This window comes from Squalius cephalus, assembly GCF_949319135.1.
Source record: "Squalius cephalus genome assembly, chromosome: 1".
NCBI lineage: Eukaryota > Metazoa > Chordata > Actinopteri > Cypriniformes > Leuciscidae > Squalius > Squalius cephalus.
This window is the reverse complement of record NC_137122.1, coordinates 53591741-53609936: the sequence shown is the minus strand read 5'-3', so window position 1 is coordinate 53609936 and position 18196 is coordinate 53591741. Positions and strand designations below refer to the sequence as shown.

The following is an 18196-nucleotide window of genomic DNA, read 5'->3' as shown; positions in this document are numbered from 1 at the left end:
TTTACATATGGCTGCATTATAAAAAAAAAAAAAAAATCAATCCGTAAACGTCTGACCCGTAGTGAAAAGGTTTAATAGGATTGACGAAGACGACATCACATACCTGCAGGTCTTTGAGCTGCCATCTCTTTAACACCCCATTCAATACCCAACAGAAACACACAGCATCTTTAAAGCGTTTTATTAGGCACAAGGCGGGAGGGAGTTGTGTTTTACAGTAAAGCCCTCTCTCTGAGAGTTTGACCTGGCCTGGGATCAGTTCCAGATCCACTCCAGTTAAATAACCATCAACATGACATCATCACCACACCACGTCATCCTACAGACCTGAGCTCAGGAAACACCGGACTGTAACAGTGTTCGTTGGCAGAACTTGGTTATTGATGATGTCACATTGCATTTCCCTTTTTCATTACACGATTGACAGTGGCGTTCCTCGTTCTGACCTCACAGCTCTCGCTCACTGCAGTAACGGGTACACGCAGTGGAAGTGGCCCAGGTTCTGGCAGGACTTGAGCCAGCGCTGCACGTTTGCAGGAGCCGAGCCGCTCTCGCCGGTCTGCAGGACGCAACAGGCGCACACCACGTCGGCCAGGGAGAACCCCTCGCCCAGGAGCCACGGAGAACGTCCCAGAGCCCCGTTCAGTGACCTCAGCACGGCCGCCCGCTCCTTGTTGCCCCCCTCGGCCAGCTGGAAAACCGCCGTGTCGATCCAGCTGTCCATCTGCGTGGCGGAGACCGGGTCCTGGGGGTCGGCGCCCAAAAGACGGTAGAGGAAGCGCGCCACGTTGGCCTCCCCCTCGATCGGGCACATGTTCTGTGTGCTGAACTTCATCTGCAGCTTCGACACTGAAACCAGACAAGACCACGCAACGATTACAGGGAGATTTCACTGCTGGAAAGATGAATGTGTATTTAAATTGGGTCATTTATGTAGTAGAAATGTGAAATTATTTTAGAAGTTGGAGCCTTCTAGACTGAGAAAAGCCAGAAAATGTATTTTTGGCTCATGTGAATGAAAGACAACAACTCCCAGAATGCACTTGCTTCGCTGCCCTACGAGGCCACTCCCAAGCCACGCCTACCGGTTACAGAGGGCAGTATCGGAAGAAATTTCCCCATTTTCCTCATCGGATAAATGTTAACACTTTACAATAAGGTTTCATTAGTTAATATTAGTTAACTACATCAGTTAACAAACTAACAATGAACAATACTTCTACAGCATTTATTAATCTTAACTAGTGTGTGTTTGTGTTTACATATGTGTGTGTACTGTGTATAATTATTTTGAATATATATAAATACACACATGCATGTATAACAAACTAACAATGAACAATACTTCTACAGCATTTATTAATCTTAACTAGTGTGTTTGTGTTTACATACAGTGCAATGCATAAGTTTAGACACCCATGCTAAAGTTGACTAAAAAGAGGAATAAAAAATCATCTTTTGGAAACTGAACTTAATGCCTTAATTTAAAAAATTAGGAAAAATCCAACCTTTAAGGACACCAATTTTCTTTGTGAATGAATAATGTATCGTAAATAAATAAATGTTCTTCCTTAAAATACATGGTGCATAAGTGTGTACACCCCTATGTTAAATTCCCATAGAGGCAGGCAGATTTTTATTTTTAAGTATTTTTTGTTTTATTAATTTTTAGGATACTATGCATCCTGATAAAGTTCCCTTGGCCTTTGGAATTAAAATAGCCCCACATCGTCACATAGCCTTCACCATACCTAGAGATTGGCATGGTTTTATTTCAGTTAGCCTAATAGCTGGTTTGATTTGCATTGAGAGATGATCTTATGGAAAGTACCCCATGTCAATCTCTAAGTTCAATTTCCAAAATATGATTTTTTATTCCTCTTTTTAGTCAACTTTAGCATGGGTGTATTAATTTATGCATTGCACTGTAATATATGTGTGTGTACTGTGTATAATTATTTTGTATATATAAATACACACATGCATGTATATATTTAAGAAAAATGTCTCATTTATATATAATATAAATTATGTTTAAATATATATACACATACAAATATTTCTTAAATATATACATGCATATGTGTGTACACACAAATATTATGTAAACACAAACGTTTATTTTGGATGTGATTAATCGCGATTATTCGTTGCCCAGCACTAATCTTTACATTTATTAAATTTTTTTAAGATCCAAACTTGCATCTGTTAAGTTAACGTGCAATTTGTTTTATTAACTGATATTCAATAAATGCTGTAAAAATATATTTCTCATTGCTAGTTTATGTTAAATTAACTATCAAATGAGACCTTATTGTAAAGAGTAATATTTCACAGTATTGTACTGTATTTTTGATCAAAGAAATGCAGCCTTGGTGAACATAAGGGACTTCTTTCAAAAACATTAACGCTCCCAAACTTTTGAACGGTAGTGTACCTTTATTATTATTATTATTATTATTATTATTATAATAATATCGAAATCAAACCGACTTTCGGTTTCCATGAAAGCATTGCCAAAAATCGTGTCTACAGAGAAAATGAATGAGATTTTCACCTCCAGAACCCTACAGAAGAAATGTATGATGGAAACCCAAGATCTCACTACACTGTAATATGTAGGACGGTGCCTTCGAGATGTTGCATGAAATTTAATGTTGAAGAGTTAATCAGACCACACACTGCACTGCACACCACAAACACTTTCAAACCTCTGTGCCACCGAGTCTTCAGGCTTTTTGCCTTTAATATTTCAGTGACACTTCCACTTTCAACCAATTGCTTTCTTTTCAAGCTTATTGGTTTTGTTTTTTGGTTTTGAACTAAAGAGTTAGTTCACCCAAAAATTAAAATTCTGTCAGTAATTCCTCACCCTCATGTTGTTCCAACCCCGTCAGACTTTCGTTCATCTTCGGAACACAAATGAAGATATTTTTGATTAAATCTGAGAGCTGTCTCACTCCTCCATGGGCTTCTCTGTAATTGAAACTCGCCAGCCCAGAAAGTTAGTAAAGACCATGTTTAAAATAGTCCAAGTGACTACAGTGGCTCAACCTTAAGTTTATCAAGCGACGAGAAAACTTTTAGTGCGCAAAAAACAAACAAAAATAACGACTTTATTCAACTATTCATGTTCTTCTGTGTGGGTCTGAGTGTATTCACATAGTGTAACACCGCAGCGCAACGACAGAACGTAGGCTCACTATTGGCCAGCATCACACACACACATGACCAGCGTCGGCCAATAGTGAGCCTATGTTCTGTCGTTGCGCTGCGGTGTTACAATATGTGAATACACTCAGGCCCACACAGAAGAACATGAAATAAAATCGTTATTTTTGCGCACAAAGTTTTCTCGTCGCTTGATAAACTTAAGGTTGAGCCACTGGAGTCACTTTCAATTACAGAGAAGCCTATGGAGGAGTGAGACAGCTCTTAGATTTAATCAAAAATATCTTCATTTGTGTTCCGAAGATGAATGAAAGTCTGACGGGGTTGGAACTGAGGGTGAGGAATTACTGACAGCATTTTCATTTTTGGGTGAATTAACCCTTTAACACCGTGTCCTAACTACACGCGACGCGGCGTGCGATAAAAAAGGTATCTTTTCCATGTTAATCAGAGTTTTTGTCCTAACCAGCCGCGACGGCGACACGCGACAATTCTATTTTAGAAACGGTTTCTATTTTTCTGCGACGTCGCGCTGGAACAACAAACACAAAGTTATCAATGATAATTTCAGGTATTGTTTATGTGCTTTATTTAATGTTAAAAGCCTGTAATGTGACTTTGAATATCATTTAGTGCTCCAGCTTTATAGCCGTAAAAGCAACAATGGATATAATTCACCTCAGATCTTGAAATTAAACATATGGAAACAAGAACGTTCAAACTGTGAACAAACAAGAGTATTCTTTGACAAAGATTGCTTTAGTAACTCAGTAGCCCATGTATTATTAATAATGTTTAAATGGTGTAATATTTGTGAGTTTGATTATGTAGCTACTTCTCCATTTTCTTGCGAGTGCCGTCAGGATTACTCTCTGGTGCTGTGCACTCGCCGCGAGACTCCGCCCACACGCTGTTCTGATTGGCTGTGGGTTTTGATTTGATTTTGACGCATCTCACAGTCGTTTCGTGTCTAGTGTGGACAGACAAATTATTTGTCGCTGGAATCTTATCGCGTCGCGTCTGGTTAGGACACGGAGTAAGACATGCTCTGCTCTCTTGTGTACGCTCTCACCATCTTTCCATATGAGCGTGAAGCCCAGCTGAAAGCGCTGGCGTGCGTAGCTGTCTGTGTGTCGCGGGCCCAGGCAGGACATGAGCGGCGGGGGCACGCCGGGCACAGAGGAGTGCAGATGCACACTGGACAACACCTGGTACCGCTGGCACAGCAGACCGTGAAGCACCAGCAGCGACAGAGGAGGACGGGCAGGGTGGGCGTTGATCACGATGTCCCTCAGCGCGCCCAGGTCCTGGAGGACAATGAGGAACGGGTCAACTCAGCACGTTTGAAGACTTACAAAATGTGAATCTATTTCAAACAGACACTAAATGTATCACTCATTTGTTATGAATCTCATGCTCTGGTTCACAGCAGAAGCTTGTAACGGAAATCTTACAATTCTGACATTTTTATTTTGAGCATCACTCCAGTCTTCAGTGTCACATGATCCTTCAGAAATCCTTCAGATATGATGATTTGATTATCAAGAAACATTTCTGATTACTATCAGTGTTGAAAACAGTTGTGCAGATTCATAGTTTTGTGGAAACCGGTAAATAAAGTAAAAAAATACAATATATATATATATATTTTTTTTTTTTTTTTTTTTTTTTTTTTTTGTGATATAATTGTGAGATTTTGGTTCACAATTGCGATCTGAATTCCTTTTATATATTTTTTTTTTATTCATGGCAGAAACAATCTTCCATTTTACAAGCATCCACATTCAAATAAAAATCAACTGAGATAAAATAGCTCTCAGTTAGGGCTGTGCGATAGTGACAAATAAATATAAAAACCAAACTCATAAAGGGATTTTTTTTTTTGTCCTCATAACTTGAATTATAGAGGTTGTCATAACTGCAATTAAAGGAATAGTTCACTTAAAAATGAAAATCCTGTCATTTACTCACCCTCAAGTTATTTCAAACCTGTACGAATTTCTTTCTTCTGCTGAACACAAAGGAAGATATTTTGAAGACTGTCGATAACCAGACAGTTCATGAACCCCACTGACTTCCAAAGTATTTTTTTTTCCTACTATGGAAGTCAATGGGGTCCATCAACTCTCTGCTTACCGACATTCTTCAAAATATCTTCATATCTCAGAATCAGTTCCACATCTCAATACGGTTTAAAACTTTATTGACTAAAATAACTAGCTTCCGGCAGACGGCCTACGCATCGATTTATGGTGAAAGAGTAACACTTGACCCGACGCATGACACATTGACAAGCGTGTAAGCGCAGAGGATAGAGCAAAACAAAACACCGGTCACGAATTAGAAGTCTAAAACGAGAATGTCTAAAGAGAAATGTGGGAGGAGCTTGAGTTTGTTGCCCAGCCCTGTGTGTTTGAACCGCGAGAGGCGTCAAAGCTTACGCTACTCCTACATCCTACGTCATACATCGTCAAGGGTTACTCTTTTGGCGCAAGTCGATGCGTACGGCCGTCTGCCGGAAGCTAGTTATTTTAGTCATCATCATCATCATCATCTTTTTTATTTAATGCCATGTCAGCAATCAGAGCTATCTTTATGGCAAAAATTCAGTTATTTTAGTCAATAAAGTTTAAAATATGGATATTTTTCTTACGCGAACACATCGCTTCACTTCAGAAGGCCTTTATTAACCCCCCAGAGACACGTGGAGCACTTTTATCATGAATAGATGCACTTTTATCATGAATAGATGCACTTTTATGATGGATAGATGCACTTTTATCATGAATAGATGCACTTTTATGATGGATAGATGCACTTTTATGATGGATAGATGCACTTTTATCATGAATAGATGCACTTTTATTATGGATAGATGCACTTTTATCATGAATAGATGCACTTTTATGATGGATAGATGCACTTTTATCATGGATAGATGCACTTTTATAATGAATAGATGCACTTTTATCATGGATAGATGCACTTTTATCATGGATAGATGCACTTTTATCATGGATAGATGCACTTTTATCATGAATAGATGCACTTTTATCATGGATAGATGCAGTTTTATGATGGATAGATGCACTTTTATCATAGATAGATGCACTTTTATCATGAATAGATGCACTTTTATGATGCTAGATGCACTTTTATCATGGATAGATGCACTTTTATCATGGATAGATGCACTTTTATCATGAATAGAAGCACTTTTATCATGAATAGATGCACTTTTATCATGGATAGATGCACTTTTATGATGGATAGATGCACTTTTATCATGAATAGATGCACTTTTATGATGGATAGATGCACTTTTATGATGGATAGATGCACTTTTATCATGAATAGATGCACTTTTATCATGGATAGATGCACTTTTATCATGAATAGATGCACTTTTATGATGGATAGATGCACTTTTATCATGGATAGATGCACTTTTATAATGAATAGATGCACTTTTATCATGGATAGATGCACTTTTATCATGGATAGATGCACTTTTATCATGGATAGATGCACTTTTATCATGAATAGATGCACTTTTATCATGAATAGATGCACTTTTATCATGGATAGATGCACTTTTATGATGGATAGATGCACTTTTATCATAGATAGATGCACTTTTATCATGAATAGATGCACTTTTATGATGCTAGATGCACTTTTATCATGAATAGATGCACTTTTATCATGGATAGATGCACTTTTATGATGGATAGATGCACTTTTATCATAGATAGATGCACTTTTATCATGAATAGATGCACTTTTATGATGGATAGATGCACTTTTATCATGAATAGATGCACTTTTATCATGGATAGATGCACTTTTATAATGAATAGATGCACTTTTATCATGAATAGATGCACTTTCATCATGGAAAGATGCACTTTCATCATCAATAGATGCACTTTTATCATAAATAGATGCACTTTTATGATGGATAGATGCACTTTGATGGACTTCCAAAGACATACACCCATTCACTGCCATTATAAAGCTTGGAAGAGCCAGGACGTTTTTTAATATTACTCCGATTCTATTCGTCTGAAAGAAGAATGTCATATACGACTAGGATGACTTGAGGGTGAGTAAATCATGGGCTAATTTTCATTTTTGGGTGAACTACCCCTTTAAGCTACATTAGGATGGTTCAAATTCAGATGTTTTCCTCAAGCATGCCTAAACATGCCAGTCTAAACATGTCAATCCGGTTAATCCAGTTGTGTTTGTTTGCTGCAACTGTATTAAAATGTGGGACTGATTCTGAATCATGGGCTAGTTTTCATGTTTGGGTGAACTATCGTTTTAAGGTAAATGATGTAAAATGCCTAATGGCGCATGTAAGGCTGACCTTGCCCAGCAGGGAGTCTAGATCAGCGGTTCCTCTGAACACAGACTCGACAGGGGCGTGAGAGAGCGTGGTGGCGTCCAGGTCAGCATCAGGAGTGGCCACGGTCTTCGTGAGCCCGTCCACCGTCGCCTTGAGCTCATACAGTCTTCTCAGGACTTCATCCTGACGTTCCTCCAGCGCCTTCACAGCCGGATCCACCTCCCCGTTCTGACACACAAACATGACAAGAGACGGTTTACATGCAACTGCGTGGATTCCCACTCAAACATACTATTACACACTACAAAACTACATTTGACTGCATTAAACTAAGTGCAAGTGGATCCTCCTAATATATACATGCTACCAAATATAAATGCAGCCTTGGTGAGACTTCTTTTTAAAACATTATAAATCTTACCGATCCAAAACTTTTCACTGGTAATGTATATAGCTAGATCAATTTACCATTTCATCATCATTTTGTCTTACTCCAGTATGATCCATCTCCTTCCTAAGTGTCTCAGTGTAGTGTTGTGATGTTGTTAGTCGCTGGTTAGCAGTAGTGTATTAAACTGCAAGTGTAATTTCAGGAAGATATCATTTGGAGGGCCAACCTCTCATTCCAGAGCACAAAACACTGCAGCTGTCAATCATACCCAAATCTGCATGTGTGTATTACATCAGACAGACTGATATTGAGTGAGAGTGGCAATACCAGTCTGTCTGGTGCAACAGAGATACTGTGTATCATACGCATTTTCATGATTTAGTGCTGGTGTGTGGCGTCTGAATGGTGAATTGATCGTTAATGTGATTACCTGAAGCGCGTGCTCGTTGCAGTTCATTCCCTGCGCGTGGACATTCGGTAACTTGTACATGCACGTTGGCAAATCAATCTTTATGTCACCGGGACTGACGGGCTTTACCTGGTACATGGGCATGACGACGGGTGACCAACGCACTCCAGTGCCAAAATAAAAGCACGGGATCCAGATATGTTTGTTTTTTGACGGGGTTTGTCCGTCTAGCAGCCAGCTAACAGTAGCCGAGTAGAGAGAGAAAGAGGTCGTCGCACGTCATTTCCGGTGAGAGTGAAAAGCACGACGCCAGGGTCGCGCGCAGTGACGACAGAGGCTGAAATCTGCTTTGTTTTTGAACATTTTGTTTTTAGGATTTCAGGAAGTGTTAGATATCAGAAGTCTTTGGCAAAGATTTGCTTAAGTTAATTCAGAACTGGCTGATTTTGAAATTGTGTAGACTTACAAAACTACAGTACTGTGCAAAAGTCTTGGGCATGTTAATACCCCCCCCCCCCCCCCCCCCCCTTAAAAACAAATGTTTTTAAGTCAGTTATTTATATCTTTTGCTGTAGTGTGTCAGTAGGAAATATCAGTTTACATTTCCAAACATTCTTTTTGCCATTAACTGTAATAATCCAGTGAGATTTGTGTATGCACAATGAGTCTGACAGCAGCCGGTATGATCTGATCTCACCATCATCGAGTCCATCTGTGATTACATGAAGAAACAGAAGAAACTGAGACAGACTAAATCCAGAAGAACTGCGGGAACGTCTCCGAGATGCTTGAAGAAACCTTCCTGCAAAGCTACCTGAAAAACTATGCGCAAGTGTACAAGAACAAAAGCCGTTTTAAACGCAAAGGGTTGTTACACCATATATTGATTTGAATTAGTTAATAGAAGTTAAATCATAAATAAATTCAATTTGTGATTTTATTTTTGAAAGCATTCTCACTTTACAGCATTTTAACACAAGTGCCAGTGCTTTTCACAGTAGCCTACTGTAGCTTTGCAGGAAGGTTTCTTCAAGCATCTTGGAGACGTTCCCGCAGTTTTCTGGATTTAGTCTGTCTCAGTTTCTTCTGTTTCTTCATGTAATCACAGATGGACTCGATGATGGTGAGATCAGATCATACCGGCTGCTGTCAGACTCCTTGAGCATACACAAATCACACTGGATTATTACAGTTAATGGCAAAAAGAATGTTTGGAAATGTAAACTGATATTTCCTACTGACACACTACAGCAAAAGATATAAATAACTGACTTAAAAACTTTTTTTGTGTGTGTGTGTGTGTGTGTGTGTGTGTGTGTGTGTGTGTGGGGAGGGATATTAACCTGCCTAAGACTTTTGCACAGTACTGTATATTATATTACATTATTTTATATTATGTAACTTTATATTACATTGCATTATATTATATTATATTACCGTATATTATATTATATTATTTTATATTTTATCACATTACATTATATTATATAACTTTATATGATAATATATAATTTTATATTACATTACATTACATTATATTGTATTTTTTATATTTGGCATCCCAAAAATGAAAATTCTCTCATCATTAGCTCTAACCCTCATGTCGTTCCAAGCCTGTATGAGTTTCTTTATTCTGCTGAACACTAAAGAAGATATTTTGAAGAATGTCGGTAACCAAACTGTTGATGGACTCCATTGACTTCAGTGTATTTTTCCCTCATACTGCAGAAGTCACTGGAGTCCATCAACTGTCTGGTTAGTGTCCAGCAGAGGGCGGCAGGACAACATATATGAGCCTGGAGGGAGAATTCAGAGCAGCATATTGACATTAATGTATAGCACACTTCAACTCTTCGTAGTTTAGACACCTTACAGATAATGTGTTTTTATTTATCAATTACAAATAAGTGAAAACAAGGAGCATACCTTATATTAGGATATATAAGCCATTTAATTGAAAAGAAAGACAGTATCATATCCTATATTTTTGTTTTGTTTGTAAGTTTTCAGTGATGTTTGAAAATCTTTATCCAGTAAAAACAAGCAACTGTAAAAGTTGTGGACATTTATTGGTCAAAAGGTGTGAGAACCCCAGTCTCTATTCTGTTGTTATCACAGCTTGAGTTTCACAGTCATAAACAGACAGGCTGGGATGTGTTCAGTCATGTGTGTGACTATGGTTCCCGGAGTCTTAGCATGCAGCCCGCTGTGTATGTTATTGTGCAGTGTGTGTGTGTGTGTGTGTGTGTGTGTGTGTGTGTGTGTGCGTTCATCCGCTCAGGGACTGTGTTCTGTCAGCACACCTGTGATCTGTTCTGCCACCCAAGCCCTCCCAGATAGCAACATTGTTTCGGCCCAGATCCGGCCTACATCTGGCACTTGTGGAATGCGGATCTGGCCCACATGCAGCGTGGAAGGATGGCACTTGGCCGGACCGCTCCAGTTTGCTAGATCTGGGCCACAAGCAGGCCATAGCAATGCCACATGTCAGCCAAGAGCAAAGAAATAAACCACAACTGGAGCTTGTCTGAGCCACAAAGTCTGTGTATATTAAATATAGAGTCATCTCAGCCTTAATAAGCCTGTTAACAAGAAGAATCACTGAAGGAAAGAAGAGAACAGAAAAAAGACGAGCAGAAACACAAGAACTACAACTGACTTCAGACACATCAACTGAAGAGAAAAGAAGACATTAAATCTGTGAAGATCTCAGCAGAGGAGGATTAAACAACTCCACAAACAGCTTTACCAGCTTCACTTATTACTAACCAGACTGACTTTATTTCTGTCAGACGTCTACAGAAGTTTATTAAGTTATTAAGTTATTGAGAATTAACAGAGGTTTAACTCTAACGTGTTTCATTTGAAGTCACCATAACTGTGATTAGTGTGTCCATTAGTTGGGCTCCTAGGCATAAATTGCACAGGATGCCACACCAATCTGCACTCTTACCTTCACAGCTGATTGTGTCTGTGATTTTCCATTCTGTTGTGATCCTTTAAGTCCTGTTCCTGCTCCTGCCGCAAGTCCACCTCCCAGTAATTCTCTGATTACTTCTGTATCAAAATTTATAAGGAAATACCAGTACTTTGTTTAGGCTTGGTTTGTAGGGAATTAGAAACCTGCGCACATATATTTAAATGCACATAACTATAGAACCAATTCTTAAAGGAGACATATCATGCTTTTAAATTGTTCCTTTTTACATATAAATCATACATTTGTAGTCTATATAAAGCAGAACTGCAATGCTTGGGTCTGAATTCCTCATTATTATAGCTCCACAGGCCCCTTTTCTACCCCTTTTCTGGTGAGCGTCTGAGAGCAACTCGTTTTGGTGCGGTCTCTTTAAATACAATTGAGACACTTCATACCCCGCCCCCTCTCCAGGATGCAGAGGTTCAACTCCACCCCGTTCGGCCATTTTTGTAGTCTGATAGCAGAGATACGATTATCTAGCGGCACAGAAACTTTTTATTCACACGTTATTAACAAAATGTCAACAACGGAAGACTTGTCCAGCCAGCCTTAGATGTTCGAGCCAGATTTGGAGCCGGAGCGAAATGAAAATGAAGACGACGAACCTGCAGAACAACGTCTTCATATGGATGTATCGCAATGGTGTGTTACTGTATTTACACATGAAACTTTGGTCTTCCGACCTTTTACCACCGTGTCGATTTATTTTGATTAATACGTGCGAGGGAGAGAGAGCAAGACAGCGTCTAGTTTGAAGACGGTGAAGTCTTGTTTACACTTTCGCCTGGCTCCGAAGAGAGAGAGCAAGTTTAACTTACCCTCTCGTAACTTCTGCATCCTTTTGCTTGGACTACAAAATTGCAGCGAGAAATAAAAATGGCGGATTGCTCGAAGTGTTGGGCCGGAAGTCAATGTCCTTATTTGGCAGTTCCACTGCAAATACTGTGACGTAATAGTTCACAAAACGTCATAGAGAACAGAAAAATCGGAACAGGTTGAAAAATAAGGCCAAAACAGAATATAAAGATATTAATGAAGCACCTGAAGAGAATAATTTCATCTTTTCTGTACTTCTAAACACTCCAAATATACAACAAAATGCATTTAAGGGCTAAAAAAGTGCATTTAGCATGATATGTCCCCTTTAATGCGCATGTGAGCGCCATCAGCGTTTCTCACAGGTTCGCGTTTAAAGTCTGTGTAGAGAGAATGGTGTCGTCTTAGCGGCCCCTGATTTAATAACTAATGATCGTTGCAACGGAAGCGAATCAATCAAAACTAACTTTAGCTGGAAAATAACTTTATTAAAGAACCGCTATAAAGCCAAAACAATCTCTGTTACCTTAAATTATACGTTTATCTCTGTAAAGCTGCTTTGAAACAATCTACATTGTTAAAAGCGCTATATAAATGAAGATGACTTGACTTGACTCACTAATGTGTATAGGATATTGATGTTATCCATTTATAATTTACATTTCTTACCCATGTTGATTGATTTTTAATTTGCCAGGATGACACAGATCTTCCCATAAGCACCCTTGTCAGGTTTACAACTCTTTTCCCCCTCTTTATTCCCAACCCATTCGCCCGCCTTTAAAGAAACAAAAAATTTTAAATTTTTTTTTTTTTTTTTTTTGACATGCAGCAGGAAAAGACAATGTAGGTATTTAAGCAATAGCACAGTCAGAATGTTCATGGTGGATGATTAACCAAGTCTTTTCCGAAGGGTCACAGTAGGTGAACAGGTGAGTATGTGACTTCATTTTCGCTAACATATTTGTGGAAATATGAAGCAACGTTCAAAATGATAAACAGAACAAATTATTAATCAACAGTAAAATTTAGATACCACATGAAAACATGCGTTGCTTGTGTAATGGAAAAAAATTGATTTCCATTGATCTTCAACATATATTGCAAAGTAATGTGTCACATGTCTATATTGTGGAATGTGAACAGGATATATGTATGTTTGTGCGTAAGCAAGACACACACAGTAAGACAAATGATTAAGAACCTTTAACTCTTTAGGCATAGAAGATAATTTAGCCAAGAGGGGTCATTCTATTCTAAATCAGCTAGATGTGGCCATGCTGGGTGAGTGGAAAACTACAGAGGAAAGACCTTGAAGGAGGAGTATAAGAAGGGAATTTCCTCTGCTGGGTGTCAGGTCTTGCTCACGTCACGGGTGATCTTGTGACTAAGCCTCATGGAAGAGAATAAATATCTTTTAAAATACAATTTGATTATTGGTGTCTCTTATGCAGTGATGATGATTGTTTAATGATTGTTTTTGCCACAACACTTGAAATGTGCAAGATGTGATTTGAAAAGAGAATGAACGGTGTTTGCGGTGGCTGAGATGCAGCTGTGTGTGTGTGCGTTTGATTTATATTACATTGTGGGAACCAAATGTCCCCACAAGGATAGTAAAACCTGAGATCACCTCCATTGTGGGGACCAGCCAGTGGTCCCCATGAGGGGAATGGGTAAATAAACACACTAAATTGTATTTATTTGAAAATGTAAAAATGCAGAAAGTTTTCTGTGATGGGTAGGTTTAGGGGTAGGGTTAGTGTAAGGGCACAGAATATACAGTTTGTACTGTATAAAAACCATTAAGTCTATGGAGAGTCCCCACAAAGATAGTGAACCAGACGTGTGTGTGTGTGTGTGTGTGTGTGTGTGTGTGTGTGTGTGTGTGTGTGTGTGTGTGTGTGTGTGTGAGTGTGTGTGTGAGAGAGAGAGAGTCGTCAAGGAAATGAAGTTCACGAGCACCGCTGAGCAGCGATTTCGTCCCTTTAGAGGTTTCATAGTGAATTGTGGCGTAACTTCGTTTTAAAAAGTGGGTGGGACAGGAGTCCTGAAATCAATTTCAATAGTAGGCTTACAATGAGTTTAATTTATCAATATTCATTTATCGAAGCCATGTTTTATCCTTTCATCTATAATACAATATATTGTTTGTCCCGAGATTCTTCACGTTAGTGAATAAATATAAAGATTCGCATAAAGCGATCATGTGAAAGCAGGGTAGGTGATTTGTTCCCTCTCTGTGAAGTCTCTTCACATCCTGATAGCAATCACTAAGTTAAGTAGTCTAAATACACTCACCTAAAGGATTATTAGGAACACCTGTTCAATTTCTCATTAATGCAATTATCTAATCAACCAATCACATGGCAGTTGCTTCAATGCATTTAGGGGTGTGGTCCTGGTCAAGACAATCTCCTGAACTCCAAACTGAATGTCAGAATGGGAAAGAAAGGTGATTTAAGCAATTTTGATCTAAGCAATTTTGAGCGTGGCATGGTTGTTGGTGCCAGACGGGCCGGTCTGAGTATTTCACAATCTGCTCAGTTACTGGGATTTTCACGCACAACCATTTCTAGGGTTTACAAAGAATGGTGTGAAAAGGGAAAAACATCCAGTATGCGGCAGTCCTGTGGGCGAAAATGCCTTGTTGATGCTAGAGGTCAGAGGAGAATGGGCCGACTGATTCAAGCTGATAGAAGAGCAACTTTGACTGAAATAACCACTCGTTACAACCGAGGTATGCAGCAAAGCATTTGTGAAGCCACAACACGCACAACCTTGAGGCGGATGGGCTACAACAGCAGAAGACCCCACCGGGTACCACTCATCTCCACTACAAATAGGAAAAAGAGGCTACAATTTACACGAGCTCACCAAAATTGGACAGTTGAAGACTGGAAAAATGTTGCCTGGTCTGATGAGTCTCGATTTCTGTTGAGACATTCAGATGGTAGAGTCAGAATTTGGCGTAAACATAATGAGAACATGGATCCATCATTTCTTGTTACCACTGTGCAGGCTGGTGGTGGTGGTGTAATGGTGTGGGGGATGTTTTCTTGGCACACTTTAGGCCCCTTAGTGCCAATTGGGCATCGTTTAAATGCCACGGCCTACCTGAGCATTGTTTCTGACCATGTCCATCCCTTTATGACCACCATGTACCCATCCTCTGATGGCTACTTCCAGCAGGATAATGCACCATGTCACAAAGCTCGAATCATTTTAAATTGGTTTCTTGAACATGACAATGAGTTCACTGTACTAAAATGGCCCCCACAGTCACCAGATCTCGACCCAATAGAGCATCTTTGGGATGTGGTGGAACGGGAGCTTCGTGCCCTGGATGTGCATCCCACAAATCTCCATCAACTGCAAGATGCTATCCTATCAATATGGGCCAACATTTCTAAAGAATGCTTTCAGCACCTTGTTGAATCAATGCCACGTAGAATTAAGGCAGTTCTGAAGGCGAAAGGGGGTCAAACACAGTATTAGTATGGTGTTCTTAATAATCCTTTAGGTGAGTGTATATGTATGTATAATATTGTATAGCCTACTGTATATCATCTGTGGAAGGCAGAGGACCATAACATGATTGTCAAATCCTTCTTGCTAAAAATGTATCTACTGTATGAAAAATCTAATTCAGGATTCAGGCCCATCATGACTGACTTTTAGCTTCTGACCAAGGCTGCATCTCAATACTAGTTTTACTTGATCTTAGTGCTGTGTTCGACACTATAAATAGATCATGACATTCTCTTAAATGGATAACACAGTAACACTGGTATTCAGGGACAGGCATTTAAGTGGTTTAGATCGTACCTGTCTGAATGTTACCATTTTGTTTATTGAAACGGGGAAATATCCGAGTTAACATCAGTAAAATATGGAGTGCCGCAGCCGCAAGGGTCTGTTTTAGGCCCTCTGCTATTTTCAATACACATGCTGCCCCTCTGTAATATTATAAGAAAACATGGAATTAGTTTCCACTGTTCTGCTGATGATACTTAGTTATATATTTCATCACGACCAGGTGAAAACTCTATAAATTATCCAATTTGACAGATGTGTGTTAAAGATGTAAAATATTGGATAACCAGTCATTTTCTTCTAATAAATTCTGTAATTACTTATTGGACCAACATTTTGTACACAGAATCTCTTAAAATAAAATTAATAAAACTTGCATCTATAAGGATGTACTGTTACTTCATCCTCAACAGTTCAAGTTCTGGGTGTTACAGTTGTGGACAATTTCATGTTCCTAGTCACTCTGGTGTGCTAAAAATTATTGTGGCCAACTTGTTTTGGAGAAAAACATTTATTTCATAATGTGATTTTACCCCTACTTTTAATTATTTTAGGTTAGATTTTTGCAAAAAAAATAATAATGAAAGATCAAAAGGATAAACAATGCAGATTCATTTTTACAGCCATCTTTGATCATATCTACTAGGGGTGCCAATAATTCTGACCACAACTGTATATTAGATAACTTGTCTTTCGAAAATCATATTTAATATGCTACAAAAGCCTTCTTCCACCTCAGAAACATCACTAAGCTATGAAACATGTTTCTAATGCAGAAAAGTTAGTTCATGCATTCATGACCTCTAGACTAGATTATTGTAATGCATTACTAGCTGGTTGTCCTGCATTCTTAATAAACAAGTTACAGTTAGTCCAGCTGCTAGATTTCATACCAGGGCAAGAAAATATGACCATATAACCCCAATTTTATCATCTCTACACTGGTTACCTATTAAGTTCTGTATAGATTAAAAGTATTGCTACTGATCTATTAGGCCCTAAGTGGTTTAGCTCCTGTGTATTTAACTGATCTTCTATCACTCTACAATCCATCACATTCTTTAACATCACAAAACTCTGGGCTTCTGGTAGTACCTAGGATATCTAAGTCCACTAAAGGAGGGAGAGTGTTTTCACATTTGGCTCCTAAACTCTGGAATAGCCTTCCTGATAATGTTCATGGCTCAGACTCACTCTACCAGTTTAAATTTAGATTAAAGACACATCTCTTTATCCAATCATTCACATAATGGACCTCATAACCTTATACTCCAGTTATATCAGATCAAAAGCACATGATTATATATTACTTGAAATATTATGAACAGCAGCTCCGCTGATTATTTCCCATTAGCTTTTCTGTTTTTACCTCGGGATCCTGAGTACGCCAGCTCCAGTTTGGATCCAGCCTCTTATGAAGATTTCAGATGATCCAACACTTGTGAAGAGAGGACGCCAACCCCTGCGAGGACATCAGATGATGCCAACTCTGAATCAACATACAAAACTGCCAAATCTTCTGTATATTGTAATCATTATGATCACAACTTGTAATAATTGCTTTAACTCTTTCCATTGACGGAATTTTCCAGTTTTCCGTGTTTTCACTGTTATACGGTAGGGGCGCTATCACACATCTTCTGAAGGAGGACAGAATCTCCTGATCAAAACACAGGCAAAAAAAACAAAACAAAAAAAAGCAGAAATAAGCGATAAAAGCATTGCTTATGCACGTGGTAATCTTTTGAAAACAAACACACTTTTCTAAGCTTTTTGGTTTAAAATGTTGTTGTTTTTATGAAACTTACCCACATTTAAATGTTGATAAAAAAAAAAAAAATGCCTAAATCTACAGAGGATCTGTTATTTATTTTGATATATTGTATGTTCAGATATTCATTCAACATAATATTCTGGGGGCCATGAAAGTTTTGTGAAAATGATTTAAAAAAAAAAAAAAACGCTGACAGAAATGAATACATGATGTTAGCTAGCTTGATCTGTATTATCTTAGAACTGTACATTTTGACATATTGACATTACTTTGACACAGTATATAGACAGCATTCATGAATACATCTTCACTCAGTCATTCATGAGCTCAGAACTCGTAATTATGATATGTTTGACTCCACTTGAAGGACACATACAGTAAACACAGCAGTAAAGTGTGTGTGTGTGTGTGTGTGTGTGTGTGTGTGTGTGTGTGTGTGTGAACGAGGAAGCTGCTTTACAGACACTCCTGTTTTACACACGTCACTC

At 38.7% G+C, this 18196-nt stretch overlaps 1 protein-coding gene across 2 annotated transcripts; it reads right to left on the bottom strand.

Annotated features, from left to right (window-relative positions):
• Positions 1-166: 166 nt before the first annotated feature.
• On the bottom strand, positions 167-8618 carry aimp2 (aminoacyl tRNA synthetase complex interacting multifunctional protein 2). Of its 2 annotated transcripts, none has more exons than XM_079874104.1 (4): positions 8344-8618; positions 7544-7750; positions 4244-4478; positions 167-849 (listed from the first exon to the last, which is right to left on the bottom strand). In XM_079874104.1, the coding sequence occupies exons 1-4, from the start codon at positions 8464-8466 to the stop codon at positions 461-463; spliced, it is 954 nt and encodes a 317-aa protein (XP_079730230.1). In that variant the 5' UTR covers positions 8467-8618; the 3' UTR covers positions 167-460. The 2 variants fall into 2 exon arrangements, with proteins under 2 accessions (XP_079730230.1, XP_079730231.1); XM_079874105.1 differs by having other exon boundaries at positions 8452-8611.
• Between the last annotated feature and the right edge of the window lie 9578 nt (positions 8619-18196).

What these genes read in the sequence shown, in the direction of transcription:
- aimp2 (XM_079874104.1), bottom strand. Translation starts at nt 8,466, where the DNA reads ATGCCCATGTACCAGGTAAAGCCCGTCAGTCCCGGTGACATAAAGATT. An exon ending in GCAACGAGCACGCGCTTCAG is followed by an intron (nt 7,751 to 8,343) that starts GTAATCACATTA and finishes TTTGTGTGTCAG; the next exon opens with AACGGGGAGGTGGATCCGGC. An exon ending in TAGACTCCCTGCTGGGCAAG is followed by an intron (nt 4,479 to 7,543) that starts GTCAGCCTTACA and finishes ATTGTCCTCCAG; the next exon opens with GACCTGGGCGCGCTGAGGGA.